General features: G+C 38.0%; 1 protein-coding gene across 13 annotated transcripts in view; it reads right to left on the reverse strand.

The window, feature by feature from the left end:
- The window catches only part of PTPRM (protein tyrosine phosphatase receptor type M), a 481,970-nt gene that overhangs the window by 286,377 nt on the left and 175,567 nt on the right, over nucleotides 1-20,026 (reverse strand). For all 13 annotated transcript variants that reach the window (XM_069853870.1, XM_069853869.1, XM_069853866.1 and 10 more), the window contains exon 6: nucleotides 7,055-7,229. In XM_069853870.1, coding sequence (XP_069709971.1) covers nucleotides 7,055-7,229 — 175 coding nt within the window. The remainder of the gene's footprint in view (nucleotides 1-7,054; nucleotides 7,230-20,026) is intronic.

The following is a 20,026-nucleotide window of genomic DNA, read 5'->3' on the forward strand; positions in this document are numbered from 1 at the left end:
CTGCAAGCTACTTTTTTATTTTAATTAATTATACAGTAAACTGTTAGAAAGACAATGCCCGATACTCCCACATAATATCATTTGGCACATCATGAGTAGGTGAAGTGATAAAAATAATGTATCAATCATCTCTGATGCTATGTCCAAATTAAAAACACCTTGATTGTTTTAAAACTAATCAAATAATTATTATTTAAATGGCTTTAAGGTGGTTTTATTTTTCCTTTTTTTTAATGCGTATCTATTATTGTGCTCCTCTTTCTAGCATGCAAATTATTCTATTCCTTTGGAAACAATGGAAAGCAGCGTCATGTTAATTGTGGATGAAGGGCAACAAACACCCCCACCGACAACAAAAGACACAGCAATGAGTTTGAAACACTGCAGTTATTCATGCATTTTTTTTCCCAAAGAAGTCTTTAAATCATTCCTGCCCAAGCATTTAATTATTTAATTAAACGATACCTATGATGCATAACATGCGAGGTAATTTTACACTGCTCCTTTACTGAGACTGTTTAGGATAAAAATTTGAGCTGACCCAGTATCCTAATGTTCTTAAAATTACCTGTAAATTCATCATTTAAGAAAACATCACTGTTGTATTTTACGCATTCTTTGAAACTTTACAGAAAACAGAGTCCTTGTACTACGCACTAATAAGCTTATGCAGGTATAATCTAATTAGGTGGACATTAGTAGATACTCTGCTAAAACACATAGTAGAAGTATTAACACACATCCCTAACTAGGTACAAACCGTTCACTTCCCTGAATATGATACCTCCCAAATCCAATTGCTCTGACTTGGCCCCTCCTGACTCGCCAACTTTCTTTTAAGACAAAGGTGCCTCAGCCTGCACTGCTCTTGTTCTATCCTCATCCACTTATCTAACTGGTCTAAACCCTTCTACCCTTCCCAATCTCAGCTTTGCTCAGATTTCATTTTCTCCCCATGCTATGGTCACCATCCCCACATCCCAAACACCACTAAATTCCCACCCATGGTTTGAGATTTTTTTCACCCCAGGCTGTATCTACAAGCTCTGTGCCGCTCCTTTCATTGCATTCCAGTCTGCTGCTTTTCTTCTAACCATGCTTCTCCATAGCATCTGCATTTCCTCTCCCCTCCTGCACCAGAAAGTTCCCTTTTCCCTTGGTCTCAGCCTCCATCCTGATCCCCTACATACATATATGTGTATATATGCATACATATTTTTGCACATTCTTGTAGGTATATATGGTTATCTTCCACCCTTTGCCATCTTTCGCCCTAGGTTGTAGTGTTTATCTAGTCCCAATGTGTACCTACCTCCTCTCTCATTTCAAAACACCTCCTAGTTTGCAATACTTTTCTCTCCCAACATTAATAGGCTCACTTGAGATATGCAGCTTCATGCTCTTGCACTCCACACAATCTGCATCATGCATCTCACCATTTTACTCTTTCAGTGCAAGGGCACCAAGGTGGGGATCTGTACGCTAGAAGCATAGGAATGGTAAGCTCACAGCTTTTGATTCTTATGCCTGGATCCAGCCTGATCCACAGGAGCTCAGACTACTGTTTGCACTTAAATTCCATTCACTGTATCTACAATTTGAGGGGAACTTGAGTGTTTAACTCAGAGATGTCTCCATGGTGCATGGAAGCACAGGGGTTTTGGTGGGTTTTACTTAATAGCTTGCAAACTGATTATACTTGAAAACATGTTCCACAGGAACAGAAGAAACAGGATTCTTGATGTAATTATTACTCTCCTGAAAATAATTTCCTCCCTCAAAGCCCAGAATCTTCAGCACTTTTGCTAAGATGGCTGTACTAGCTCAGCTGTTTTGGCTGGAGGTTTTCTCAAAACCTTCAGGCTGAGGCACACACTCACACTGGAAAATACCTGCTAGAAGACAGTTTGCCAAAACATAAGCATCTCAAAGCAGGACCTTACGACAGGATTGTCAGGCAATGACGAAAATAAGTCCTAAGAACATTACTTTGTAAAAGAGGGTACAGATAGATTGATGGACCCAGCTTGAAAGGCCAGCTGGCAAAGAGAGAAAATAGAAGCATCTGTGTATACGTAATGTATGAGAACAATTGATACACAATTTTTAATAATTTCTTACTGTTTCTTGATCTTAAAATGATCTTGCCCTCCAGAATAAATTCTTTGCTCTAGAGGTCCAGAAGAGGTTTGGTTCTGTTCCTTGTGTTAAATCTTCCATTTGGAAAGATGCAGACACATAAGCTGTGAGCTTTACAGATGGTTACCTTTCTATGCCCTCACTTAAAAAGTAACAAAACTTCCTTTAACCAGTTTGACACCTGGGTTTACCTTACTTGAACTCAATAAGCAGTCTGAACTCTGTAATAATCTGTTTTCTTCTCAGACAGGCTCATTCTGTTTGCCTAAATCTAATCTGTGTTGGACCTGCCCACTATTAGAAAAATTCAACCTCGGGACTATATGTAAAGTCAAATTTACTTCACTAAATGCATTTAATCAAATCCACCCTACTATTTTCCCTGTTCTCAATGTTTGATTACTTTTATGTCACTTATTAGATACGAACTGCTGTTTTTTACAATAAGTGGGTGATCTGACAAGGCCAATTTTATGTCTCCCATTAGATAAAATGACATTTCAATCCAATTCTCTGACAAACTTAGATGGGGATACTGTGTAGTTTGAGCATACACAATGACAAGGCACTTGTCTTTTCAGCCTTTCCTATCAGACAAACACTCGGGTAAATTGAAAACCTCCCCTTCAGGATTTATTTAAACAAAGCAATCAATACTTTATTTCACTGTCCTCTAAAAGCCATAGAAGATAACACAAATAAGTTTAAAAAAAAAACAAACCCTACGTTTTTTTTCTAGTTTAAGGACAGATTAATTGTTGACTGAGAGGTTTTATTCTCATTAATTAGACAATATTCATGTTTACAGTTCTTTAATAAGATAACACGGAATTAACTAACAGCTCTTTAATTGCCTTCCCCCCTGTCACCACCTAGATTAAACCTTGCTATAACCATATTTGTTCAGGTAAAAAGAAGGGGGAAGAAAAACAAAGAAAAAAAGGAACATTTGGCAGTTTCTTACATATCTATCACGTTCAAGATTTGATTCCTATTCTTTTGTGATTTCAGGTTTGGTCTGCAGCACCTCACAGTAGTGGCCTTTCCATGATTTCAAAAGTTCTGTTTTCTCCAGTGCCACACAACATCACTCCACAGCAACACTACAAATTTGAAGAGGTTTACATGAGAAAGTATCTGGAATCTACTTGGAGTAAGTTCCTATTTTGTGAAGCTGTATCTCCAATGAAGTAGAGCAAACATTGCAGAGAGTTGTAGCCTCACTCTACTGTGCAAATGCCCCTACTTAAAAGCAACAATATTTTGAAAAAAATTCCAGCTTCAATGCAAGATTTACTTATTTGCAACTTCAGTTACTAGTTCCCTAACTGGAATGAAACAAAACACAATACATGTGAAGAACCGATTCTCTTTAACTTACAAATCCTAGATCTGACTATTCTGTCATCCTAGCAATGTAATTCCAGGGAAATTCCTCTTTAGTCAGCTTGGTTACATGAGCGTAAATGAGAAGAAAATTATATTCATTGTTTCCAACAAAGAGAAGGGAGTAGTTACACCAGTTTCTACACATACTATTATTAACCCATCAGTAATTCCCACGTATAGTAAGAATTGCATGCAGTAAGCGTAAATGTACATTTTTTCATAATTTATCAGTCGTAATGAATTAAAAAAAAAGGATAACTGCACTGAGATCAATCCATTATCTTTGAATTCTGCTAACTAACATTGCAGAAAAGCTGCTGAAGAAAATGAGAAAATTCAATTTCCTAATTATACACTATCAATAAGAAAGCATATTTACTAATTAGCTACTAATGATGCTATTTCAGTATAGCCATCTAACATTCTACTGCACAATGTTTAAAATGGGTCATTTTAGGTCATAAGGAATGACCTGCAGGCGGTCTCATAAAAGCTCCAACACAGGCAATGCGGATTACCATAATTACTTTGCCACTCTACAAGTAGTTAATGGGATTACACCTGAAGGCTATACATTTGCTCACAGTGCCCAGTGCAAATTTTCTGAAAGAATCTAGGTAAGCATTAACATTTTAGTGATGTACTTCATAGAACACCCTAAATCAAAGAAATTGAAAAAACTCCTAATTTTTTCAGCTTTCTGTAGCTCCTGTCACTGAGGCAGTCAATCTCCCATCTGCCTCCTTCAGGTGGTCTCCATTTCCTCATTTTCACTGATTTGAGGTCTTAAAGCTGCTTCATCATTCTTGTTGAGGTTCATACTCTTCCCTTTCTTGCTCCCTTTGCTGACTTCCATATATTCCTATTTTTGGAATTTTCTTTTCATGCCATCCTTGCTCGGACTGAAATAAACTCATTTTTTCCACCATGCCTTATAATTATATCCTCATCTCACCTTCTCTTGTTTGTTTTTTCTCTTCATTTGTCCTTTCAAATAGGTCATCTAAGTTTTCATGCTACAATTTGTTTTGTCATGTTATCTTCATACACTGGTTAATCACAACCTCCTCCTCCTTGCCTTGTCCTGCTTCTCTCTGTTTTCTCTAAAACACATCCCCTTCACTTTGCTTTTCTAATGTCTTAGCCTGATTCTTTATTTACATCACTGTACCTCCTGTTCTTCAAACCCCTCCTTTACTGCTAACTTATCATACACATGCTTTCTATACTGACTTCAGAAAGAAAAATCACGCTACATTTTCAGATGTAATAGCCCACTCCTTGCTTATTACCCTATATATAAGTTGCCTTTAGGAAAAGGATCACATCTTTAAAAAGTCCTGACAAATCCCATGTAGGTGTATAAATACACAAAATAATTAAAGAGTTAGGAGAAAGAAAAACGCAAATCCCACATCAACTGATAGCAAATCCCCTTATCCAGTCTTCTGTCAGCAGCCAGAACTGTACAAGCACTTACACTGCAAAGGGTACTGATTTTTTTAATTAGATGACTGAGTCAGATGAAATGTTAATTTGTATCTTAACCCAAAACATAAAACCTAGAGCAGCACTGGGAAAAAAGAGTGACAAGAAAGTACAACACAAAAATTAATTTCTTGCTGCTGTTACTCCTTAGCATATAAGTGTCTTCAGTTCTATTAGAAGAGTTATAATATCACCTGTGATAAACCAAATGTGATGCTGAAAAGAAAAAAAAAGTCCTATGTATCAAAAGATACAGGCTCTAAAATCAGATGATATATAATAGATACTAGTTTGACCTTCCAAATTCTCAGAGGAAAATTCCACACCTGTGGTAGATTTAGTTTTAGGGCACTTATTCACTCCTTGACAAGTTGGGTCAAATTGTTTTCAGAAAGAAGAGGAAAAAGTCTTTAGCCCTTCATCTATCTTTGGTTTTGTTATGCTCAGAATGAACCAGAAAGGGAAGACTCATAATGCAATAATCAGGCCCCACAGCTTAGGCGCTACAGAGTCTGTTTTTGTCTCTGAAAGAACAAACCTAAAAATTTTATTCCTCAAAAATACTATTATAAAAGTAAGAAGCAATCAAAATACAATTTAAATATAATGAATGTGTAAAAAAAATTTTTGGCACAGTTTTCTATAATAAGGATGGACATACCTGTATGCATTCTATTTATATCTCAGTGTTTCCTGCTAATTTAAAAATCTTTCCATATGTCAGACTATGCGTATTTTGTGTGTTCATTTTAATACAAATCTTTCATATTTTGCAGTACATTTCTAGAATGCAATCTCCATGAAGAATGTAAATAGACAACATTATGTTCATATCTTAAAAAAATCTTGTAAATACAGTCTTTAAGACATATAGTTCTAGACTGTGGATTTGGGGGAATTATTAATCACAGAATCATAGAATCACCAGGTTGGAAGAGACCCAACGGATCATTGAGTCCAACCATCCCTATCAAACACTAAACCATGCCCCTCAGCACCTCATCCACCCGTGCCTTAAACACCTCCAGGGAAGGTGAATCAACCACCTCCCTGGGCAGCCTGTTCCAGTGCCCAATGACCCTTTCTGTGAAAAATTTTTTCCTGATGTCCAGCCTAAACCTCCCCTGGTGGAGCTTGAGGCCATTCCCTCTTGTCCTGTCCCCTGTCACTTGGGAGAAGAGGCCAGCACCCTCCTCTCTACAACCTCCTTTCAGGTAGTTGTAGAGAGCAATGAGATCTCCCCTCAGCCTCCTCTTCTCCAGGCTAAATAACCCCAGTTCCTTCAGCCACTCCTCATAAGACTTGTTCTCTAGCCCCTTCACCAGCTTCGTTGCTCTTCTCTGGACTCGCTCCAGAGCCTCAACATCCTTCTTGTGGTGAGGGGCCCAGAACTGAACACAGGATTCGAGGAGTGGTCTCACCAGTGCTGAGTACAGAGGAAGAATAACCTCCCTGGACCTGCTGGTCACACTGTTTCTGATACAAGCCAAGATGCCATTGGCCTTCTTGGCCACCTGCGCACACTGCTGGCTCATGTTCAGTCGCTGTCAACCAACACTCCCAGGTCCTTCTCCTCCAGGCAGCTCTCCAGCCAGACTTCTCCTAGTCTGTAGCACTGCATAGGGTTGTTGTGCCCCAAGTGAAGGACCCGGCATTTGACCTCATGCCATTGGTCTCAGCCCAGCGGTCCAGCCTGTTCAGATCCCTTTGCAGAGCCTCCCTACCCTCCAGCAGATCCACGCTTCCATTCAGCTTAGTGTCATCTGCAAACTTGCTAAGGGTGCTCTCAATGCCTTCATCCAGGTCATTGATAAAGAAAAATGAACAACACATAACTAGTTAATTAGCCCTGGCTTCTTCTGTCATTCTCTTGTTATAGATGGAGAGACTTTTAAGATTTACATAAAGGGATTCTTAATTATTGAACCTCTTATTGACTTTAATCAGCTGTGGGTGACATTCTTACTGAATCAGCAATTTCAGGTCCTTATTCCATTCACTGAGCATGGAAATACTGTGTTTTTTTATTGTGAAATACCTTTGACTATCAGTTCCGCATAGTTTGATACACCAACTCCTCCTTCTGTCCGAATCATGCAGCGATAGCTGCCAGCATCCCGCTTCGTGGCATTTACCACACTAAAAAGAGCTACAAATCGGCGGAAGTTGAACACTTTTATGTCCTTCAATGGTGCATCCCTTACATAAATGCCCTAGGCAAAGAAACAGAAATAAAGAACATTGTTAGTCATGTTTAGAAACAATACTGAAAACCAATTTTATTTTTCTCAAATTCCCCAAGAGAGGAAATGAGATAAAAGCTGAAGTCTGTATGTTACTTTCACAGATGTTTACACGGCATGAGATTTACTGCCTTCCCATGTGAGTTAAAACATTCAGCATCAGTGGGTGACCACTCATCTGGAACAGCTGCTTTCAACCCTTTATAGATTAACTAATAGAAAGATTTAAGAACAAGGTAACGTTTACTTGCTTGACTTGATTTACACAAATATTTAAAGTTATTTCTTTTAAAGAAACATGAAACCCATCATATTCAGCCTATGCTTTCTCTTCTCCTCTCCAAGTATGACTTGACATATGCATCTTGCACAGCTTGCAGGGAAACGTCAGCGGATGGTTCTCATGTAGCAGCACCTACACATACAGGTATCAGCAACTCAGGTGGAAGAGACTAGGCACAGATCTACCAGGCTAATGACGAACAAGGTGGAAGCTGTATCCATCTCACACTTCTTCAGCATAATACTGGGAACCGGGCAGTTTCGACTTTGGTGCAGTGCCTTGCCTTCTGTGGCAGGTGTGACAACCCATACAAAGACCTGGCAAAGATTATGGCCTACGAAGGACCTGACAAATGCTAAACTGGCCAAAGACCGGAAGACTGGGGCTTTCTGGCTGTTGAAATCCTCATTCCCCATTTCTTCTCTACCCCACACTGAGGGGAGGAATTAGAAAACTGTTGCCAGGTTCACAGTCTCAGAAGAAATGAGTCCCCTGACAATCAGGAAGACTGCAGATTAGACTCAACTATGGTAAAAAATGGGGCCTGAGGGTCCCACCAGAGACACCCTTTGAGTGGTTCTCCAGGAAGCTGCAGGCTGTGACTGGAAACTCTTCCCTTGGATCGTGATGCTTGCCAAGATACCTTCCAGGGACTGAGTGCCCTCACCTTCCTTTGGGCAAGTGGTTCTATCTTCTGGGTAATGTATCCTTCAGAATGAGATTTCCTTTCCTTTTGTGAGCGATCTGTGCATGTTTTGGGTACTCCCCCTAAAGGACTGTTTGCACAACTTAAGGCAGTTGTGCAGTAGTATTTCTGACTGACATCCAAACGTGTGGTTTATTTTGTTTGTTGAAATGCTAAGGCTACGGCCATTATCAAATATCAAGAGAAATTGAAGAACTGCAACAAGCACCTCCCAAAAGAGGCAGGAAGTCATATGCACAGTCTGATGACATTTAATGATACCAGTTATATTGAGTAAGTTTTTCTGACTCCAGGAGCTTCAAATAGGGTAATGGTCGTGCACTACCAAGCTTCTATAAACCATCAATGCAGCTGGTGATGTCTGGTTTTCTGCCCAAGAGCTCGTAGTTTGTCCAACAAAATGTAAGACCTGTACAGCAAATACTGACTGCAATTCATTATGGCCTTTACTTGCCACTGTATTGAAAGTAACCTTAAAATACTAGTTACAGCCAGAGTTTCAAATACCAGCCACATAAAACTAAACTCATCCATAAATCACAAAACCAAATGAAAGTTAATCTTGTCATTAATGCTAAAGAAGCAGCATAATTAACAGTAAATACTGATTCTCATGCACAGTAAGGTAGAGCTATTCCGTCCTCAAAAATAACTGTTGGTGATGCACAGCTCATTTATAGAGAAAAAAAAAATGCTTGTAAGATGCCCAAAGGAGAATGTACTAGTATGCCTTAAAAGTTACTCAGTCTTAAATTATTACTTGAAAATTACTTCAGATAATTGCCAGTTCCTTAAAATTCCTAGAATTCTGATCGGCAGAAAAACCGGCTTCTGTGACGTGGCACAGCAGTTCCCAAAAACAAACCTTGGAAAGAAACATTTTAAACTATTGTTTCAAAACTATCTTTACAGATTTTCCCATTGTAATATCCTTTTATCTAGAAGCGAGCATAGAGGGTTAATTATGATTTTGGAGAATGAATATTTCTTAAGAGCAACATTATTTTTTATCAAAGACAATAACTGATTAATCCTAATTATCAGAGCTGCTGACGAGTCACAAACCACACGGTTTTAAAGTGCCCTTCTGCGGTTTTCAGACTCTTTAAGGACTCTTTTCATTGCCAAATCATGTGCTTACATTACATCCACTCACAGCAGTTTTCTGATTTTCCTAGTCACAACATCAGGAAGCTTTACAGAGGCTATTTTATCCTGCCAAGAAATAGGGTAAGTTATTCTCTAGGGAACAACATACTGCCACACACTGATTAATTCTAGTACCTAAAGTAGCTCAGCTCATTTGGATTGTGAACAAGCCCTCTGCACTCCAGCCTGCACAGTACACCCACTCTACCAGGCAGAGTACCTGTATCCAGAATTTACCAGGACTCTCATGCTTTTCAACACAACTGAAGAACCATGTAAATATTGCAAGTATCACTTCTTCTTGTTCCCACTCAACAAAGGCTACAGAATGCTGTTAAAGGAAGAAAGTGGTGAAAGGAGAGGATCAGGCGATGCCGTAAGGCAGTATAACTTCTGCCTCAATCCGCAGACCATGAAGAGACCATGGAAAAGTATAATGCATGCACAGTCTCTGCTGGCCCCAAATAGAGGACTGCCTCCTACTATGCTGCCCCTCTCAGACCTCCCAATGGCTGGTAGCAATCCTGAACACAGCCTGGGTTGTCATATAAACTGCCAGCATTCCATGAAGGGAACTGCCCAAATATCCAGCCCCGTAGGACGTATTTCTCTTTCTGTGTATATGTAAATGAAAACTGAAACTGATCAATGCATTGCAGCATTCATAATAAATTATTTCACTGGGGTTCCATAATTTCTTTCACCTTCTGCTTGTTCTTGAACACACTATCTTGACTGATTTCAAATGTCTTAACCTCTGTTTTACCACTGAAAATCTTGGCTTGATCAAATAATTGACTGTATGGCCATGCAACACATGCTATCGATTCACATGTCAATAATTTCAACTGAAAAGGAGAGAAGCTGAAGTGTATTTCAGACGCACATATAATTTTGCTCAAATGAACAAGCTACATGAGCCCTAAATGTAACTCAGCTTGGCTCTATAAAGGATTTGAGCTTTTTTGCTCCCCTCCCCCCCTGAAATCCAGATGTGAAACAGGTTATTAATGGTGACTTCACAACTCATGAACTCCAGAATAAAAATACTTTATTATTATTATAATACACCTGCAAAATATATTTGAGGTTATTAGTAATCAAGATTATCTTGACTGACTTCTCTTAAACATTACAAACTCATAGAGGTAAAGTGTGGAGTGTCTAATTATATGTTAGAACTCAAATAGTCCCACAGAAACCACTAGCATGACATTTCCTACTAGAATTCAATGGAGAAAAAAACAAACAGATTTTTTTATTTAGTTTCTTTGGGAAAAATATTTTCAAGGAAAACATAGTGTCTGAAACAGACAAAGACTGAGAAACGTAATTGCTTTACTGTCCATACGGAAAAATACAGCTCAAGAAAGCATGTCTTCCCTCTCTCTGGGATGACAGCAAATGAGTCGTAGAGCAATTGAGCCTAATTGATTTGAGCCTGAGCAGAAAGGACTGAAAATGAAGGTAATGAATTCCACAGGCACTGGAGAAGAGAGTTTATAAAAAAAAAAAAAAGTTTGCACAGTAAAAAAATCACCACAAAACAACAAAGCACTAAACAAAGTATAAAACCAACGGAAAAAAAAGTATAAAACCAACGGAAAAAAATCCAAACAACTCACATCTACAACCTCTCCCAAACACTTATTTCAGCAATGGAGAAATGGCAAAAGACTAGTTCTAGTTTGGAAAACCATTATTTATAATTTTATTTATAAGTACAGAATGGCTTCTATTTCAACTGTGCCCACACAGCCCTCCCTGCATTTGTGATTTACATTTTGTACTCTCTGAGTTACTGCACAGTGTCTTCAGGAAGCTGCACAGGTTATGACAGTGATTACTTTTAGGGGTTCGTTAACTATCCAAAATTTGGAGGAGAATGCCAATTACGTTTTCTTTTAACAGGCCCCTCCAAGCACATTGCATGGTAAACAACGAGCTGTCAGGGCCAACTGACCATAGCTAGTTCAATTAAAATGGTTAGAAATAACATTTATATCAAATGAATATTCATTTATTGAACACACGGTACATTCCACTACAATTTTTAATAAAGAATTTTTTTCAGTAGCATTAACAAAAATAAGTTTTTAGTGCTCACTAACACAACATTCTGATGTCCTACAAATGAAAGAGATGCCATATAATCTATTGGTTTACTAGTTATAGTCATTAAAACCTTAATCTCAGTTCTTCTAAGACAGACTTTGAAATTTATTGATAGGTCTTGCAAACTACTAGGTATTTATATGGAAGCCTGAGTCTTCACAAATATATCATATCTTACTGCAAATTAAACAAGAGAAAAGACAAATCTTTAATTTACTAAACCCATTCCAGAAAACAGTGTAAAATTCACGATTTAAAATGCAACACTGTGGTCCTCTATACTAAAACCCATTAAAAAAGCTTGTCGGAGCAACTTTGTAGTGTCCTCTTTTACAGGTAGAGTTTCTTGGTTTTTTTTTTTAAATACTATTAAAAGAGTTCTTTTTACTTTTTTTACTTTAGTCCTGCTTTGCTATGTGAAAGACTGGCTTTACAACAGATTAAGCTTGCAAGCTCTTTCTGCTTCTGGGACTTGGAGAACTGTGTGAACAGGACACTTGATCCTTTGGAAAGAGGAAACTGCCGTAACCAGTTAATGCTAGACCTGCTTGGACTACGAAGGCCACATCCCTAGGGCAGAGCTTCTTAGAGCAGAATAATTTTGACCACAAAACAAAGACTGCAAGATGCTGAGATCCAAAGATCAAAATAAGAGGTTCCGCCGGCTACTGAGCATTTTCAAATGCTCAGAGGAAACTTTTTATTGAAGAAATACAGACATTAAATCATGCTATTTAAGGCAACTAATAAAAACATATAACTGGTAAGTCACTTGTAAGAATAAATTTTCTGTTAAACAATGTGTTATTTAATATATGGGAATATTAAAAAAAAATCTTAATATATACAGCTTGATAATTCATATTCCTAGTACCAGCATACTAAATGCATACAGAGACAGTATAAAGCACTTCAAAATGCACATTATTTTTCCATTTTAGGCAAGCTAGAATGAAAAGAAATAGGTTGATGGTTATTTAAATTAGACTTACAGTCTCTTTTAGGCAGTGAACTAACTCTAAGTCGCTTAAATGAACTGCAATTTAGCAGCAAGAAGATATATATTAAACCTTTCAGAAATACTTTTAACAGAAATACAGCAACAATTCAAAGGGATTGAAGGTCTGGGATGCTACATCCAGCACTGCACTACTGTATTAATCACTCTCAAGGCATGTTTCAACAATTCTGCCAGAAGAGACTTAAAAGGAAACAACGGCCAGCCAACCCCTGTCCAGACAGGTAGATTAAGCAGCTTCTCATACATTTAATAAAAGAAAGGCTTTGCATTATCTCATGAGCAAATATGCACATTTATAAAATTGTGATTAGAGTCATACCAGTGGGATCTCAAATAACAGCTGTGCCAGAAGTAATTTTGTTTAAAATATGTATAAAATCTAAATCAAATAGTAATTAATACCTCCACAAAATTGCTTTGCAGAGTTCATATCATTCTAATAATTAAGATAGTTGACTTTACCTCTGAATTTGTAGAGCTGCTTTTATAACCAAGACAACTGTTTGACAGTCTAGATTAGAACCACCACAGATCCTGTGATTATCCTGTATTTATTTATCTGTGTAAGTTAACAAGTATATTTCACTCAAGTAATGAGGCTGCGCTGGAAAAAATTATTGTCACATTTGGATTTATTCTGCTATGAGCCGGAACTGCACTCTGCATGTGTAACTAATGGGCATTCAAGCAAAATGTTATTATTTTACCTTTCAAGAACAATTTCAGTTTCCAGTACTTTAATGTTTGATAACTGAGTCTTTTTTTCAAATCACATAGCTCTCCAAAAATCTCTGCTTTTATGACTAAAACTAAATGCTGGCTGGAGCTTCCAGGTAATACTGTAAAATTTTACTAAGGTTACACATCAAGTTGTCACCTTATCAAATATTAAGCAATGACATTTTTTGAAGATAAAATTAAACATACAGAAAGTAAACAAAGACATTACTGCATTTTCTGGAGTCAGTTAAGTCAGTGTAATTTACCCAAAGGAGTTACTCTGTATTTACATACGGAAATTGTTTTGTATCACTCTGATAGCAGCAAATCTGCCACTACCACACGGAGATTGTAAAATGAAAAGAAAAACCCAAACCCCTGCTCAATCTACTTTTATTTTTATGTTAAATTCTACAGAGATTGAGAAGAGTTAACATTCTCTAACTATTTCTCAGTGCTCACAAAACGTAAAAACTCCAAATCTTCTTTCCATTCATCTTTAAAAGCACATAATAGAATACAAAATGACTTGTAGGCAAGTACATCTTGAGTAACATCTGGAGAAAACAGAGCACTAGGAAATCTCTCTCTAATGCAGAGTTTTATATTTTAGATAGAAATTATGGCAATGACCCATGTATCTGCTAAGCATTTTGCAGAACCTGTAACCCTACTTATAAAAGTCATTTAATCTAATACCATATATTCATTCTTTGAAATATTCAAGACTAAGTACTTCTCATCATCCTTTCATTTGTATTAAAAATTCCCCAAGAGTTAGGATGAATACCTTGCTAAAAAAATGAAGATAGCATACATAGGATTTTAAATACTCTGGCTAGGAGTTCTGCAGATGCCAGGCTTACACAGGGGCTGGGAAAGAGCAGAGTGATGAGGAGAAAATGAGAAAGTAAAGATTGTTAGTGTAATTTTCATCTGTACACACGACACGAAGTATACTATTGCAGGCATTTGCCTTTTCTATCCAAGTACATAACAGGACAGTTAAAAAACAGTGCAGTCATGTCCTACAATCTCTTCACTGGAAAAGTGTTATCTTCTTAGGAAGAAAACTGGCACAGGATAAAGAAAGTCCAACTTGCAACTTCAGGGGACAACCTGAATTCTATTCCAAATTTATAAACAATGAGAATAGCAGGCAAAACCAAAGCTATACAGAGTCCTACAAGGCTGGAAAGGAAGAAGTAGCCAAGAAGGAAGCACACACATATTTGATGATGAAAAACCACGTCCTGTTCAGGGCAAGGCACTGGCCTCCTGAAAAGATCTTTTCAAATGGGAGGAATGAATGGCAAGAAGAGATGCAAGCATACGGTTAAAGAAAACTATAGTAGACCCCTCAACAGTGACGGTGCGATTTGTGAATAAAGACAACCATAGGAGTAACAACCAGTAGTGAGTTAGGTACATGTTGGTTCAGGTAATACAGAAGCTAACGTAGAGGGGTTTGGCTGGAGGTGTTTCAGTCTTAATTACTGAGTTAGTCACATACTTTAACAGCTCTCACCCCCAACATGCAGCTCCTCCAATGCTCCTTCCAGTCATCTTCTCTTTGGGTTTAATTTAATTCAATCTTTACTGTGATTCTCCTTGCCTCAAAACAGCTTCAACAGTCCTTGTTCTTACGAAAGAATCCTCCATTCAACTCCAGTTTGAACATGATACCTCCCAGCAGCAAGTTTGTACATTTTTAACTACACTATTCATTCTAAAGGTCACTGTTTCTTTCTCCAAAAGGTCCAAGAGCATAGCACAAAAAGCTTATTGAACTTACTTCATCAACTGCCTAAGTCTTATGTGTCCCTAAGTGATTCTCCTGCTGCTGAACTGTGCTTCACATCAAGGCCGTCTTCAGGGTCCAGAAACAGGCATACCTAACATGCTGTTTAAAAGCAAAGTGAATTTAACCAGCCCCCTTGTGTCACAGGTCAACTGTGATTAGCAAAAATCCTAATTTTGCTAATCACCAGGTACTCTATTATTTAACATCCCAGACTAACTGAAAGATTAACATATCAAACAGTTTCTCGAAAAGAGAACAGTACTTTGAGCCACTTGATTTTCAAATTCAGTTAAGAATACTAAAGAGGTTAGACTCATATAGATAACCCCAGAACAACTTTTCTTATGGGTCACTTAACCAAATGAGAATATACGTGGGCATGGATAGGGATGGAGGAGAGGGATAGATTTATGTGCATCCCCCCCTAACCTGCATATCCCCATAAATATCTTCAGGTAAGCAAATTTTCTGCAAATCAATGTATGTAGTCCGCTCATTAATACCTGGTATTTTCTGAATACTTGAGACATCGTTCTGAAACAGGGGGAAAAAAAAGGAAGAAGAAAGAACAACTACCCGTTACCAGAAGCATTTTGACCAGAGTCAAAGTTTCGTGTTGTCCCTGTTAAATACAAACGGCTCTTTTAAGTGGCTCTTCTGACTCTCTTTATAGACATAAGGTGCAACAGGGCATCTTCATCAAACGAGGAGGATCACAGTGTACTAATTTTACAGGTTACTCACAAATGAACTTTGCCAAGCTGCCTCAAACTGTCTTAAGGTTTTGCAGGGTTGCCCATAACCAAGGTCCTAGTGGATTTCATAGAGTTTCCAGTGTACTTCTAAACACAAAACTTCTACAGTTGACACACTTTTCAAATTTCCTTATTCCCCAAAATACCTTTTGATCACAGGAGATTACTGAAGAGACAGAGGACCGAGAGTTATATTTTTGTGAAAAAAAGGCTTTTTTCAAGACAAAAAAAAATTAATAAATATATTAGAAGTTTTCAGACTCCATATTCCTTTCATAACAGTTGGTATAGTAATTGAAAACAAAACGCATATTTCAGTGTCACAAGCACACTCTTGGCAGAGCAGTAGCCACTTCAGCTAGACCGGTGCTTATCAAAGGCCTATGGAGAACACTACTGATTATTACTCCTTGCAACCCAATGGATAATCAGCAGAGATAAGCATGTTGCTCCCCTTACCTATAGTACTTTTTTTTCCCTACTCTATCAAGTGTTGCTTACTTTTCTTGAATTAAAATCATAAAATTTGCTCACAGCAACCAAAGTTTTTAGTTTCATTTTTGGTATCACTACCAATGCAGTCTGCAGTGCTCATTGATCTGAAGAGTTTCGGATATAAAGGTTTTGGCTAACATCATAATGTAAAACTTCACAGCTGCATCTGTCAGGTATTTACACCAGAAAGCAACGATTTTGGATAACATTTCAAGCTTCCACATCACTTAGGAATGGTGAAGCTGGATGAATAGGAGGAAATTTATTCTTCCATTTACCCTTATCCACATTTTTTTACTATTAATAACAAAAGACACTGCTGTTTTTTCATGGTTATCATTACGTTTGCCTCTTCTGCCAGACAAGGTAGTCCAGGTGGATTAGGAGGCTTGCCCTGTAGAGCAGCTTTGCTGGTCAAGCGTCTGCAATGTTTCTGAGTGGGAGAATACAAGGTTTATTTTTGTCTCCACTATTAAAGTGTCACCATCTCATACAAGTAGTGTAAGGCTAGAATACAGAATCAGAGTAGATATTGCACCATCAGGCATTTTAGATATTTTCAGCTGTGTATATCACTGGTCATGGAATCTCTGTGACCCCCAGTTTTGCTACACAGGAAGCAGTTGGAAGCAAGATGTCAAACATCCATCACTGACTGCACTGGGGCCCTGATTTAGCAACTTGGAGTCTATTTTTCTGTTTGTTCAATGATTTATTTTTCTAATGAACATGCAGAAATACCCTGCAAAAACCAGCCTGAGCAGCACACTGCTGCAGAGGAAAGATCTCATTGTGCTTGGGTACAAAAACAGGAGGACAGCAGACTGGCAACACATTTTCAGCATTTTTGAGAGTATGTCAGGTCCCTGATTTTAAGAATTTAGTCTTAAAGAAATCTCAGTACTTGGAGAATCACGTCAGTGCCAAGAGTACACAGCACATGACTTGCTACTCAGCCTTGCTGATATTAACATATAAAGGAAAAGACAGTATCCAAGGAAGAAAGTCAACATTACTGTACGTCCCTACCACACTTGAAACACATCTTGTAAATTCAGCGGTGCATAGTTTACTAATAAAAACATTAGGCTGGATGGTTTCTGCTGGTCAGCCCTGGAAAATTGCTGAAGTGGCATCACCTCACAGACAATATATTGATTTCAAGATGTCTTTCCATTTCTTGTGTACGTTCACTGGGATTTATTATTAACAGTCTACAAATAATTTCTCCTAGTCTCTGGTATCACTAATAATTGAAGATTCTGTAAGAGAGATCTTAGCATCAGAGAAAGATTAATGAAATCTATATACACATAAGATTAAAACCAGTAAGCCAAGGTAAAAAAGCCTGGCTGGTGTTATTTCTGATTGGGGATTGCATCCCAACAGACAGAAGAAAAGAACTGCTCTAAGTGTGATGAAGCCTTCAGTCCTATTGCCCAGACAGAAGCAATGTAACTGTTCACCACTAAGCTTGTCACACAAGCAATACATTTTATTCCTCCAAGGATAAGCATCTAAACTAATAACTCATTTGTAACTAGTTTGGAAGTTCAGGTATGCATATTAAAAAAATGTATATGACTTTTCATACAATCTAAATATATGCTATCTTAACGCATGAAGCTTGTAGCATATGCATTTGCTTGCAGCTAGAGTGGATCAATTAAAATAAATGTAGATAATTTGTTCAAAAACTTTGGCACGGGATATCTAATACACGTGAACAGAAAAATAAAGTTTGTCTTGATGTTTAGAAAGCTGAGATTGGTTACATTTCTTTCTTACGCCTGTCTTCAGAGGAAGAGAATATGTAAATTAAACTAAATCCTTCTATTGTATTTTATCAAAGTCCTCAAAATGCAGATAATCAGAAAAACTGAAGTTTGTCTCTTAAAATATAATATGACAGTTGTGCAAATTAAACCTCAAGCAGAATTAAATTAAAGGCAAACCCAACTAGCAAACACAGTATTGTACACAGATGTTCATAAAACTGTGCTGTAAAAATCATGTAAGCAAGAAAGAACAGGGACGTACAGATAACAGGATGCATTGTTCTATAGATGCTTCAAAGTACCTATTATTCACATTTTATTTACTTCGTAAGAAAAGGAGCTTCTTTTTGCCACTTCATATTCTACTGGCATTTTACAAACAGTACTAGACTGCAGCTTCTGAATTAACAGTTGATTTTGTATTTCCAACATCTCCCAGCAATATACTACTCCTCCCACGTCAATTGCTGGAATTTGAGTTTGATCACAGGTTTGGCCTCTTCTCCCAAGTGACAGGGGACAGGACAAGAGGGAATGGCCTCAAGCTCCACCAGGGGAGGTTCTGGCTGGACATCAGGAAAAAATTTTTCACAGAAAGGGTCATTGGGCACTGGAACAGGCTGCCCAGGGAGGTGGTTGATTCACCTTCCCTGGAGGTGTTTAAGGCACGGGTGGACGAGGTGCTGGGGGGTATGGTTTAGTGTTTGATAGGGATGGTTGGACTCAATGATCCGTTGGGTCTCTTCCAACCTGGTGATTCTATGATTCTATGATTAAGAGTTCGGTGTTCATTAAGAGCCAAAGCCCCATCCCAAATGCTTTGCTGACTTTCCTCTGTGTGCTCTTATTGCTGATTATTTCCTTTCTCTTCCTTCATGATGGATAGAAGTAAAGTAAGAAACAAGAAGTGTAAACTGACAGAAATCAAAATTAATGGAAAAGACAGATCAAGAGGTTAAAATGGGGAAAAAAGAGGAATCCAATCAACTCCTGAAAAAGTGTGTGTACATAACTGCGCATCTCACCCCACCCAAGAAACTCCATTTCCGTATTTCTTTATCAGTAAAGTTGCTAAATGTTACAGATGAGAATAGTGATTTTTAAATTTTATCACAGAAATACAAAATTAATGTGGCAGGAAGGGATTTCTGGTGATATGTAGTCCTAGCCTCCTGCTCAAAGAAGGGTCAACAACAGCAAGTTGCTCATGACTGTGTCCACCTGCATTTTTAATATCTCCAAGGAGGGAGACTCCCTAGCCTCTCCCAGCAACCTGTTCCAGTGTTCAAACACAATGCACTTTTTTTCCTTATGTTTAAATGGAACTTCCTGTATTTCAGCTTGTGCCCACTGCTTCTTGTCCTGGCACTAGATACTGCAGAGAAGAATCTGGCTCTGTCATCTCTACTCCCTTCAAGAATATATATACAGAAACTGTTAAGAACGGTCAGGCAACACATACACGTTACTTTTTAATTTCTCCTCAAAGAACTTAAAGCCTCCCCACAAAATCCAGGCAAATCTGAAGAAGCATTTCAGCTCTTACCAAGTCTGTAAGACTAAACAGCAACATTCTGCAAGGTTACCCAAAGCATAAGCTAAAGTATAGTATAGGCATTGGACAATTCACGTTTAAGGCAGCAAATGAAAAAAAAAAATAGTTTTCATCAAAAATCACAGCTCCTTAGACACTGGGTAACACAAGCATGACCACACATCACAAGCCTCCTATCTTGTGCTGTTCATAAAACCTTTTCTGACACATAGTAAAATTACGATGCAATTAACAAAAAGCAACTAAAACCGACTCATGACAATTAAGGAAAATATACAATGTTGACTGCAGGAAAGGTGCTACATATGTACTGGAGTGGAGAGGGGAGCACAAAAAAATTAACACGACAAAACCTGGAAATAATATGAAATGGTTACAAGAGTTTT

The sequence above is a fragment of the Phaenicophaeus curvirostris genome, chromosome 3, assembly GCF_032191515.1.
Source record: "Phaenicophaeus curvirostris isolate KB17595 chromosome 3, BPBGC_Pcur_1.0, whole genome shotgun sequence".
Lineage (NCBI taxonomy): Eukaryota > Metazoa > Chordata > Aves > Cuculiformes > Cuculidae > Phaenicophaeus > Phaenicophaeus curvirostris.